The 13271-nt window shown below is 37.3% G+C and overlaps 1 protein-coding gene across 1 annotated transcript in view; it reads right to left on the bottom strand.

Moving 5' to 3' along the window:
- Positions 1–950: 950 nt before the first annotated feature.
- The window catches only part of LOC126473693 (protein O-GlcNAcase), a 152256-nt gene continuing 139935 nt past the window's right edge, over positions 951–13271 (bottom strand). The window contains exon 16 of the mRNA XM_050100932.1: positions 951–2601. Coding sequence (XP_049956889.1) covers positions 2471–2601 — 131 coding nt within the window. The 3' untranslated portion in view covers positions 951–2470. The remainder of the gene's footprint in view (positions 2602–13271) is intronic.

The raw sequence follows: 13271 nt of genomic DNA, 5'->3' as shown, positions 1-13271 counted from the left end.
CACATACAAATACTGAGGAAAGGAACAGAGAAACTGAACTTGTGAAACAAGTCTTCACAAATTTCTTACTACAGTGCTGTGAAATATGTTGCAGATGTTTTGAAAGCTGTACCTGTAAGGTAGTAGAAAGTATTAGCAGGAGAAAACATGTATTGAGTTACTGATTACTTAAAAATACTATGATGTCATCAATTTTCCATTTTCTTTTTTTTTGTGTTGTGCATACACACAAAAACCAACTGCAACTCTAACTGGCTTTATGTAATAACTTATGTTAGGAATAAATTTAACAGCCATATTTCAATTATTTAAGAGAGAAGGTGCCCTAAAAAGATAGGGCTACTGGTGGGAGACTGAATATGGGGTTGATCTGTTTTTGCTTTCTTCTGTTCTGTTACTCTGAACCAGAATGTTCACAACCAGTGGAAAGAAAGCTACATATCCTAATATGACAAGAACCACAAGAGTTCTTTATATTCCTGATGTAATGAAGGCATTCTATCTCCAATCAGTGTTTCTATCAAAAATATCTGCCTATAGCAGTTAGCTTAAAAACATCAAGTACGTGTTTAATGAAGTGGATAAAAACAGTTACAAGTGTTACTCACAGAGAGGAGACAAAGAAAACAAAACCAATGACACAATGGATCAGCTCCAAACACATATTACACTGTCGTCCCTATTTCTCGAGTTAACTATTAACAAAAAGAATTCTCTGAGTGAGATTCCGTGACAGAAAGGCTTTCAGTTTTATTTTATGGGGGCAAAATAATAGCCAAATCTATCACTCTTCAGTTAGTTCGTGTTATTCAATAAATATTGTAACAGCAAAGCAATGTGGAATGTTTATTTTCAGCAGTAGACTGTGTCACTGAAGAAAATGGGTGAGAATTAAAAAAGTACAAGACACGTTAGTTCTATCGGAGCTTTGAATAGAAAACGAAAAGCAGTCATCAATGGCAGTGTATTAGTTAATACAAATTTACAACAGTTATCTTACTGTACATTTTGTTGAGATGTCAGACATCAATACATGATACACGTACAAATGTCCACACAAAAAATCAAAGAGCACACAGCAGGCAGAGATCAGAAAAGGATAGCATTTATATGCATAATGTTATGTAACTTCCTTCACTACAACAAAGAGGAAATTTCATCACAAAATTCTCCACTGAATCTCTGACTGCTGATTACAAGATAATTATCAGCTAAACTATTCTCCATGTTCATAAATGTTCACATACCACTTCTTAACGAAATTGCTACAGTAAATATTTACTACAGTAAATATTTTACACATTGTATATCTTCAATTTTTTCTGGGATGTAGATCATCCTGGAAGTTGTACATTCACCACTTATGAGGCTATTATTTTACATGTTCGCCACCCACTTATTCTCAAGACAGTCAGCCTGCATGTGGCTTAAATGTGTGTCCATGATGTTCTGAAAATAACTAGCTGGAATACAGAAATTTCACTGAAAATTTTCTATATTATTTCTGCTCATTTTGCATATCAAGAAATAGAAATATATGATATCACAATGTGTTTCACAGCATACAGTGCATCCTATAATGAGTGCAGGAGAAGTCAATGACTAGACAAAAGAACAACACATGACATAAAAAGAAGTAACATCATACAAATTGGCACCACAAGATGTGCTGTGAAGTACCACTGTCCAAATATGAGATTAAGCCAGTAATCACTGTTATCCATTTGTTTCATATAAGTTCATGGACACCAGCCAGCAACAAATACAAAGTACGTTACACTAAACTGTGCATTACTGGAACATTCCAATTCCAAAAAAAGATTTTATTTAATACTGATGCTAAATGAAACTGCACACTCATCTCTCTTTCAACAATCTAACAGAAAGGAGGTTTTTAAGACTGACTGCAATATTTCCATTTCTTCTCTCTGCATGTGAGGAAATAAACTATTTACGAATATCCTTTAAATACATGGTCTCATGAACATTTGTGTACATGAGCACAACACTCGCTCGCTCTCTCTCTCTCTCTCTCTCTCTCTCTCTCTCACACACACACACACACACGCACACACACACACACACACACACACACACACACACACACACACAAACACACACACAATTACTAACACATCAGTAACAACTACATGTGATACATGTGGCTGTTAGATGAAGAGTTCTTAATTATTTTCCGCAAACTGTCTAATAGATGCTGTCGACATAGTGACATTTTATGCAGCCATGACATTAAAAGTTCATATCAGCTGCTGTAGAAATGACACCCTCATTCTTTGTTATAACCACTATCAACAGTAGTGAATCACATCCACTGTCAATTAGCAGCTCTACATTTACACATGAAAGGAGAGATCTGCTGTTATAACAGTGACCCATTAGCCATTACCTCAGGCACAAATTCCATGCTCTATTAATAAAAGAGCTGTCCAGGGTCATGAATCTCATTCACTCAGAAGACACGGCCAAGATACGTTATCTCAGGATTCAGTCCAGGATGCAATTCCAGAAAACCTAACTTACCATAAAACTCCAACATATAAGTGTCCTTTGAATTAATGGGAACATAGACACCAAACGAACCTGCAAATCAACACACAGACATTTTAGCACTTAACAAAACACATGTAAGTTGTGTTGTATAACTTATTAACACAAGTACTGCTATTTCCATCAATTACTGCATCCAAACAATCAGACTTACAACACACTGCTTGCTGAATATCACTTAGTAAAGATTAATTTAAAGTAATATAACTAGTTCTATGATTGTTTTAATCATAAAATACAATCACACACACGAATTATAATTAAAAAAACATTTAAAGGCCAATAAAAAACATCAAATGTTTCAACAGATGACTGTTTCAGTAAAGTTGTGTACAGTACTTCGTAGTACTGCTCAATTGAAGACTATACTGTCTCTCCACAAGACCCATGACACACAGCAAGATGTATTTCCACTCAAGACTTCACAACTGCTATTCAATATTTCAGACACTGGTGAAGGTATTCATCCTCTCATTGATTTCTTATGGTAAACAGAGAATAAGCCATTCTGGGACTCTAACTTCACTGAGTGCAAATGAGCTGAAACTCCATGTGTGGCCACAAGTTCCAAAAACAGAAATGAAGATAGTGAGTTGTGAACCTATTTTATAAAAAAAAAGATATACTGGACCAGCAAAACTGCTATTATACTTTGTCTATAGTGTACTTAAAATTTATATTTTTATTTTTTGTTTTAGGATTTTTAGTTGTGCCAAATTGTAATTTCTGTATGTAACTACATCTGATATTGGGCATTAACCTAAAACTAGCAATACAGTATTACAGTATTAATGCCAAGTCATTAACAGCAGGCAATATCAGAGATCTGAATTAATTATACTGAATCACATCACAGAAAGAGCTGGTAATGATACAAAATTTCTAATTTTTACACACTCAGTTTTGGTAATTCCTAGAGATCTCTTAAATATTTCACCAAACGTTACTGGAACATCAGTAGTCAGAAATACTATTTGCAAAAGGCAGCTATTTAAAATAACACATAATTCTTGAATTCACAAGATGACAATATATTCATATGGCAACAAACTAAGTTCCAGGGGGCATATAATAATAATAATAATAATAATTGGACATCTTCTGAATGGATATTGAGATTTAACCCCGTGAATTAGAACACTCTGTAGCTACTGTATTTCTACTTTACGTTCCAGGGACAGGAATGAAGTATTCAAAACCATAAACACCGTTCTAAAAGTCCATACTTTAAAATGATACACCATTTAGTCAACTAGGTATGAAAATTAATTTACAGCTGGAGTGACTCTCATTCAACCACAAAACATACACATTCTACATCTAGAAATTTACGCCACCTGCTGTGAGTATGTCCCTTAATTAAAGATAAGTAAAAGGGTCCAGCTGAAGCTCTCCTGATGGTGGTCATAATGATGATGATGATGACAATAATGATTTATACCTATATGTCCACTGTAGGCTCTTTCCTTATTTCTAACTGATTAGCCATTATTAAGATGATAATATCTTTAATGACTTGCCTGTCCATCACAAAATCTGAACTATACTAATATATATCCTCTTTCCTTAGGTCTAAGGAAGCTGCCACCTTTCTCTGTCTCATAAAAATAGTAGCATTTCATTATTTTATAGCCAGATTTTACATGACTGCCAAACGCAAAACATTAAATAACACATTAAAAAATTATGGAATAAGCAAAAGGCCATAATTTGCCATTTAGTTAAGGCATTAGATGGACAACAGACACATTAGCAAGATAAACTGTTGCTGAGCTTCCATACAATGTCCTCTTTCAGAAATAACTTATGCACTTTGCTGCTTGTATGTTTGTGTTTGTTATTTGGCTGTGAAGAAAGACATTGCCTGAAAGCTTAACAATGATTCAAATTCTTTAGGACTGAAGGAGACCACTCACTGAAAAACAGGGGTGTGGAGTTGTCAATAGGCACACACAAAAGGAAGAGAACTTGCTTGTTTTCGGATTTTAGCCTTTGATGACCTACAGTAAAACAAAACACACACGCGCACAGATGTACGCGCATGTGAGCAGACACATGCATATGCCCCTATGAGGTGCCATCTAGACTGACAGCGCCAATACTCTTTTGTGGCAGATGGACTGGTTGTGGTGGGAATGGTGTTGGGTGGAGGGAGATGGACAGGGAAGGAGGGGGAGATAGGGAGGGTGAGAGGGAGGGAGAGGGGGGGGGGGAGAGATGCAGGGAGAGTTACTGAGGGTTGGTAGCTAGTCACTCAGAGGGAGGTGGCTGGTTTGCTGACTAGAAATAGAGGATGGAGGGGTGGCGGATATATAGGCTGGCATGATTGTAGAGACTGGTGGAAATCAGCGCACGCCAAAGACAATGTGAGGACGTGCACTGGGAGGGGATGACAGGACAGAGGAAGAGGAAATTGTTGGATGGGAGAGTCCAGCAACAGTGGATTCTCTGGGACTGAGGCCATGACGATTACAGGAGTGGAGGATGTAGCTGCCTATATCTACATCTACATCTACATTTATACTCCGCAAGCCACCCAACGGTGTGTGGCGGAGGGCACTTTACGTGCCACTGTCATTACCTCCCTTTCCTGTTCCAGTCGCGTATGGTTCACGGGAAGAACGACTGTCTGAAAGCCTCCATGCGCGCTCTAATCTCTCTAATTTTACATTTGTGATCTCCTCGGGAGGTATAAGTAGGGGGAAGCAATATATTCGATACCTCATCCAGAAACGCACCCTCTCAAAACCTGGCGAGCAAGCTACACCGCGATGCAGAGCGCCTCTCTTGCAGAGTCTGCCACTTGAGTTTATTAAACATCTCCGTAACGCTATCACGGTTACCAAATAACCCTGTGACGAAACGCGCCGCTCTTCTTTGGATCTTCTCTATCTCCTCTGTCAAACCGATCTGGTACGGATCCCACACTGATGAGCAATACTCAAGTATCGGTTGAACGAGTGTTTTGTAAGCCACCTCCTTTGTTGATGGACTACATTTTCTAAGCACTCTCCCAATGAATCTCAACCTGGTACCCGCCTTACCAACAATTAATTTTATATGATCATTCCGCTTCAAATTGTTCCGCACGCATACTCCCAGATATTTTACAGAAGTAACTGCTACCAGTGTTTGTTCCGCTATCATATAATCATACAATAAAGGATCCTTCTTTCTATGTATTCGCAATACATTACATTTGTCTATGTTAAGGGTCAGTTGCCACTCCCTGCACCAAGTGCCTATCCGCTGCAGATCTTCCTGCATTTCGCTACAATTTTCTAATGCTGCAACTTCTCTGTATACTACAGCATCATCCACGAAAAGCCGCATGGAACTTCCGACACTATCTACTAGGTCATTTATATATATTGTGAAAAGCAATGGTCCCATAACACTCCCCTGTGGCACGCCAGAGATTACTTTAACGTCTGTAGACGTCTCTCCATTGATAACAACATGCTGTGTTCTGTTTGCTAAAAACTCTTCAATCCAGCCACACAGCTGGTCTGATATTCCGTAGGCTCTTACTTTGTTCATCAGGCGACAGTGCGGAACTGTATCGAACGCCTTCTGGAAGTCAAGAAAAATAGCATCTACCTGGTGGCCTGTATCTAATATTTTCTGGGTCTCATGAACAAATAAAGCGAGTTGGGTCTCACACGATTGCTGTTTCCGGAATCCCTGTTGATTCCTACATAGTAGATTCTGGGTTTCCAAAAACGACATGATACTCAAGCAAAAAACATGTTCTAAAATTCTACAACAGATCGACATCAGAGATATAGGTCTATAGTTTTGCGCATCTGCTCGACGACCCTTCTTGAAGACTGGAACTACCTGTGCTCTTTTCCAATCATTTGGAAATGTTTTAAATCTTGTTTATGTGCCACTCAGTGCCTCAACTATACTTCAAGTTCTTACCTTTAAACCATTCATTATTTGTAATCTACTCAGGACTTTACAGCATCACATTCATATCTCAGCTGTTATTAAAAGTGATTTATTCTACAGATTTTTTACACCCACCCCTCCCCCAACTGCACTCAGTAACTTTGTACTCTGTTTTAACATTTTAATACAAATTTTGCACACAAAAAGTCATTTTAAAAAAAAGAAGCAACAAAGATGAAACAACCAAGCTATCATATCAATTCTGGAAAACTGAAACAGTTAAGAATATAGGAAAACATTTTATGAATTCACTTTAGTGAATGCAGTGATCAAGAAAACAATGCTTTTCTTTCAATGAAATGGACATTAGCTACAGATAGCTAGTGGACTGTTGTGACATCCTGTTGTAACCCACTAGGACATAAACAGGTCTTCGCACTGCCTGGCAGACAAGTACCATTCTTTTAATATATGTTTAGTCCCATGTATTTTAGCAATACTGCAAAAGAAGTTATCTGATGAGTGGTTCTCACTATTTGCCTTTCTAGCTGTACATTCCAATGCCATGTTAACTTATTTCCTTTAGTATACCTCACACTAGCAGCGACTGCTGGCATGTACTACATCAGCACCTCCTAAAAAAAATAAAGCCTGTGCATGTAGTGAGTGATGTCACAACATGGCATCATACGTCAGCAACAGAAGCTTGTAAACATTCCCACTGCACGCTATTTGTCGTAATTGTGCTCATTCATGAATAATTGCTACATGATTGATTTTGTTTACCTTGTGTGCACTAGAATGGACAATTTGTGTGTGTTCAATCAACTTATGATGATCTTTTTACTACCAAAAGCTGTTTCATTGTTCATGCCATCTCCTAGAAGAAATTATGATGGAGGCCCAAAAATTATTGTATTTAAATTTCTGGAGGATGAAATGAGGATAGCTGTCATGGATTCACAGAAATAACTTTAATCAAGTTCAAGTGTTTTGTTTAAGTTTTTAAAAGAGGTTAATTTTAATAAGTACAAGTACAGTTTGGCATGGTTCTTTTCTCGGCTTGCGACATCCCCCCCCCCCCCCCCCCCCATATTAGCTTGTTTACATTATGTAAATTTGTTATTTGCGCAGGCGCAAGCAGCAGAAATTTGTATAAATCTGACAACTGAATGTTCTGCAGATGCTTCTTCGAGAACATAAGCTTCCTTACGTTCACATGGCACATTTCCTCTTTAGTATTTGCTGCTAATAACACAAATTGGTCTGGCTGTAGTATTCAGTTCTGGTTTATGCTGCAAAAACTTTCAGTAAGCTTCCTGATGAAAAACGGCAAGAAATTTCATAAAGGTCTACCAAGCAAATGAAAACTAAGAGAAGAGTAGCCATCAAATCAGCACATCTCCCATGAATTTGACTGTATGTAGCAACATGATGTTCAAAATTCATGTTAGTAATTCACTGCATAGCACTGAGTGAAAAATGCTTCTGATCTTACGATGCACAAATAAGCTAACTATTTTTCTTTAAGGATATTGACAAAGTTCCCCAAAAGGGAAAAATGCATGAGTAGGTGAATGCAGCAAATGGAAAGACAGGTATGTTTTTCTGTTTTCAAGGATTTATAGTCTGTCAGCAGATATAAACACAAAAAAGTCCTTTAACACATGTGTAAAATGTTATGTGTAACTTATCAGTTCTTTCAACAAATAATCTTAATTTCTGGTTCTGAATTTCAGGTATACAATTTAACTGTTTGAAAATAACTATGTGCATATGTTTCTGCTACCACACAGCACTTACGTGGCAAAGTTTCAGCTTTCTTCACACTGTCAGTTTTTGTGTATGAGTTAACACACTGACTTTGAAATAATAATTAAAACACAGAAAAGCAAGAGGACCTCACAGATAGTCCATAAAAACACTACCATTTAAAATAAATAGGCCATAGTTAAGGAGAACAAAGAAGTGTTTTTGATACCTACATAAATACACTTCTTGTAGTAATTACATTACTTTCTTTCAATAGCTTATATGGAACATTTTGTGTCTACTGTCAGGTTTTGTGTGTGTGTTTGTGTGTGTGTTTTGTGTGCCTTCCCCATGTTTCACATTTGAGTATACTCATTTTTATTTACAAGTATATCAAACCCACTTTCAGAAGGATGATTGTCCTTGGAAAACACAAATTTGGCATAAAATGACAGAACAATTATTAAATGCCCCTTCTAAAAATGATGCTCGAAGCCAGGTGTAGTTCCATTGCTGTTCCCAGACTGCCCTTCCTGCTTCTCAAAAGAAGAGAATAGATGTGAAGTGACAGATGAGAAAAAGCTGAGGTTGAAAAATTAACAGCTAGCAACAGCTTTAGAGCATAATCTATCTACTGAAAAAGACTAAGATGACACTTTCGGCTTCAGTTCTGTAGCAATGAAACATACTCTAATACAAAGTATTTCCTTCCTGTAATTGGTAAAGATTGATAAATAAACCATTAATTCGCAATTTTAATGTTTTCAGAATGAGATTTTCACTCTGCAGCGGAGTGTGCACTGATATGAAACTTCCTGGCAGATTAAAACTGTGTGCTGGACCGAGGCTCAAACTCGGGACCTTTGCCTTTCACAGGCAAGATAGGAGACGAGGTACTGGCAGAATTGAAGCTATGAGGACAGGTTGTGAGTCATGCTTGGGTTGCTCAGATGGTACAGCACTTGCCTGCGAAATGCAAAAGGTCCTGAGTTTGAGTCTCGGTCCAGTACATAGTTTTAATCTGCCAGGAAGTTTCAATTTTAATGTTTCCTGTCTGCATACCTTTCAACATGCAGATGCATAAAATATTTACACCTGATGCTTTATCTTCAGACTCATTTTAATGGTCTCTCACACACTTTGTGTCACAGTGCTTAACAGCTTTAAATGATACTTTTAAGTAAATAAATTAACTCTATATCTTTTACTGTACCTTCCAGCCTTAAACAGCTTGGTATAAATGGCTATGACATAATTTATATCTTACAGTTATGTAAGTACCAGTATGGCTTGTCCCTTACATTTCATTTCATTATTTGCACTTTTATTTTGATTCCATGTTCAACAATAGAGGCACCTACGTAAAAGGTCGGTTAGACAGATCTCTAAAAGCAGCTTTATAATGTCCCTAGCAGGTTATAGGAGTCTCCAATGTTGTTTATGAAGTTTCTTGAAATTAATACAATTTTTCCACATGCTGCACTGTTACTTTTATGGTCCATTTGCCCCAACAAATCTGCGGCAAAAATTTCATGCCTGTGTGCCTAGTCATTTCCAAGAAAAACACCATCAGTTTGCCCAGTGTCATATTTAGACAGTGACTCAACTCTATTAGGAATTAAATATGACTACCTAAAAAAAGAAAACAATTTTTGTTTGATTTTTTAAAAGCAATGCATTTCAAGTTATGTACACTTCTCCACAGGTGTTGCTCATGTTTACATGTAAGTTGGATTTTTGATCAATGTAGTTCAAATTTGATGCCAAATATATACCCAGGCCGTTGCAACTTTCCACTTGACATATGCATTTCAAATTGGCGGTGTACCAGATTAACATATGAAGAACAAGAAGTGCCAGGTAGGAGCTAGGCATGGTGCGTGAACCAATATCAGCACAGTTATTGCTGCCTTAACAACATACACTCTGTGTCGTTTCTACCGTGTGCTTGTGTTGAACTGCGATTTGTTTCACTGTGGCTTACCAAATTCTGATACTCAAAACAAATTCACTTCCTAGTGACAATCCTTTATGTCAAGGCATGCCACTGGACAGCGCTGCAGTGAAGTTACTACAGACAACCCATGAGTTTTATGAGCAGGAGAAAGAATACACACGTAATCATGGACAGCCATCAATTCCCGCCAATAAAGCTGTGGAATGAACATCAAAAGCTCTTGGAATTAGTGCAAGAACAGTAGTAAGCAAGGCAATGTTATTGCAAAAGCTGAAAGATGTAGACATGAGCCGTAAAGATTCCAAGCTGTCTAGATCAGATAATATATTTTTAGCAACACCTGGAAAGAAGAAAAAGCTGCCTCGCCCTGTCACTGAGTTAGAGTCTTTCAAGATTGGTGCAATTTGCAGGTATATTTATGCTTACTACAGCAGGAAAGAGTATCCTACGGTAGCAAAGTTACTAGTCTCATTAAAAGAAAGTGACCTTTTTAGGGGCGGAAACATCACTAAAAATTGTGCTGAAAAGTACTAACTTATGTTACAAAGCACTAGACAAACACAAAGTTCTGTTGGAAAAGGAGCATATTGTTACGGCTCAAAGCATATTCTTGTACAGACTTGTGGGTAAAGAGAATTCATTCAAATTTGTTTTTGAGACGACCATGTAGATGATTTCGGCACAGATTCCAACTGCAGTGACGAAGGGGAACTGGATGGAACTGTGGCATTGTTGCCGTAAAATGGTGAGTGAATATGGGTTGGATTATCGGTTATTTATTGCATCATTGTCATTGTAAGACATGGAGCAGGAAGTTACAACCTCAATTATTACTATTTTAGAAACTATGTACCGTACTGTTTTCAAGATGTCAGTCCTCATCAAATGCTAATTTTCTGTATTTCTTTGCTCCGTTTTCAAAAGTGTGTGCTTCACGATGATTATGCATACATTATTAGGCAGTTGTTTATTTGCTGTCATGCTGGTAGCAAGTCAAAAACGATTTCTTATATATACTGTTATTGCTCAATAACTTACATTTACGAGATGGAACAGAAAACAGTATCGTCTGCTAAGATAGATGTGTTATTCCTCTGTTCATTATCTAATAGACATTTTCTGAATTTATCTAGCAGTTTCACTTCTTATGGTGTAAAGTGTGTTCAACTTTCAATCTAACATAGGCCTCGGGCTATCCTACAAAACCAAGATTTCTAGAGGGCGGGCGGGGTCCAGTATTACACTTCACACTATAACCAAAAATATCAGTGCTCGTGCCAGATGAAACAGCACATGTGAAACTTTTATCAGAATAAACTATCTTCTTGGCTCATTTCTTCGCCCATAAGTGGATTATATGTTCAGAGCGCGAGACACAAAGTTCTTAGAATGAAGTATGAACATTGGTCATCGGATGACACATGGAACTGACTATTATAATGCTTAAAGGTTTCTTTTAGTTGCTGCTTATGACCTAATTGTAGCTGAAATTACAGCCAGATGCTGTAAAGATTATTGTGAAAACTGCAACTTCTCAATCTCTGTGATTTGAACCAAATATGTGATTTACTGCCGGCCTTTAGGGTGGAAGGTGTTTCAGTAATGAAGAAGACAAATACTCAAAATGTTACGTGCAAGCAAACTATATATTATGACTAAAATCAGGACAATAGCCTACTTATTATTTCCCTCATTATTTGTAAGCTGAGCATTATGAAAAAACACTCAGTCTTCCTACGTATTCCAACCACAGCAGTGAAATTTTTATTGGCACCCATAATTAGATGCATTATAACATTTAAAAAACTGACTGAAAAACTGACTGAAATACGGTTAGCTTAAAGATAAAAACAAACTGTAAAAATTTACAAAGTAGGCCTGTCATAACTTTCTGGTAACATTGAACATACTCATCTCGAACAACTGGGACATTTGAATGGTAAGGCTATACAAACTGTGATGGGCGATTTTTTTGCAGTTGTTATTGGGGAAACAAGAGGAAGAGACACCAATGACCACAGAAGATTCTTTACACGTAAGTATAAAACACTTCTATGAAACAATTCCTTTAAATTGCAGTAAAGAAAGAGCAGAGAAAGATCCTTGGCATCTCTCTGAAAGGCAGAATATCGAACACCTCAACACACACAAGATGTCAGCAACAATAGACATAGCACAACAGGCTATGAAGACCAAATGGAAACGGGGCGGCCACGTGGAGAGGCTGCAAGATGACACCTACATCGGCAACAGACTCCCAGGAAGACCAAGAAGCAAATGGTCGGTCTTATTCAGAAAACAAGCAGGAACACAGTGGACCAGCATAGCCAGAAACAGAAAGGAGTGGAAAAAACTAGAACTACAACTAAGTGATCAAGTGTAATTCAATGTGTAGTGTGCATTAAGTGCGGTACCCTCTTATGTGGACTAGCTCACCGAGTGAATCTTTAAAAGCGGCTACCCCTACTTGTAGGAGGCCTTTGCCCTCAATGGGACAACACAGGCTATTTTCATTCATTCAAACTTAAGACAGGAAAAAACAACAAATGTAAATTTGTAAATAAAAGCAAAACATGTATGGGGAAAATATTCTCTTAAATTGCAGCAAGCATAAGACAGCAAAAAACAATAACAATTGATACATAATATCTTCCATGGAATATGGCCACACAATTAAACATACTACATTATTTCATTTCAAAACCACTTAAACATAATCAGCAATAAGTTACAAATGCAACAATTATGTCATTTCAAAGAGAAAACACCATTCCACAAAGCATCAGATAGTTCAAAGCAATTTCTTCACAAACTTTTGACTTCTGGGGCCTGTTACCAAAGAGACTACACAGAGGCTGCAGTGATGTCACAGGCTTCCTTTTTCAGCAGATGCTGATTGTATGGATATCTCCTTTTATCTCATTTTACTTGGTGCCCTGGCTTACTTTTTGTTTCTCATTGATGTAATATTCCTTATATAATGATCAACAGATGATATCATTTGTCATACAGTATTCACTTGTATGTAGATATGAAATTTCTTTACGTTAAACACGCTTGGGTTTTGAGACTTCTAATGTCATTACATTGGTACGATACT

This window comes from Schistocerca serialis, chromosome 4 (genome assembly GCF_023864345.2).
Source record: "Schistocerca serialis cubense isolate TAMUIC-IGC-003099 chromosome 4, iqSchSeri2.2, whole genome shotgun sequence".
NCBI classification, from domain to species: domain Eukaryota; kingdom Metazoa; phylum Arthropoda; class Insecta; order Orthoptera; family Acrididae; genus Schistocerca; species Schistocerca serialis.
The sequence above is the reverse complement of the archived record's forward strand: the minus strand, read 5'-3'. Positions and strand labels throughout refer to the sequence as shown.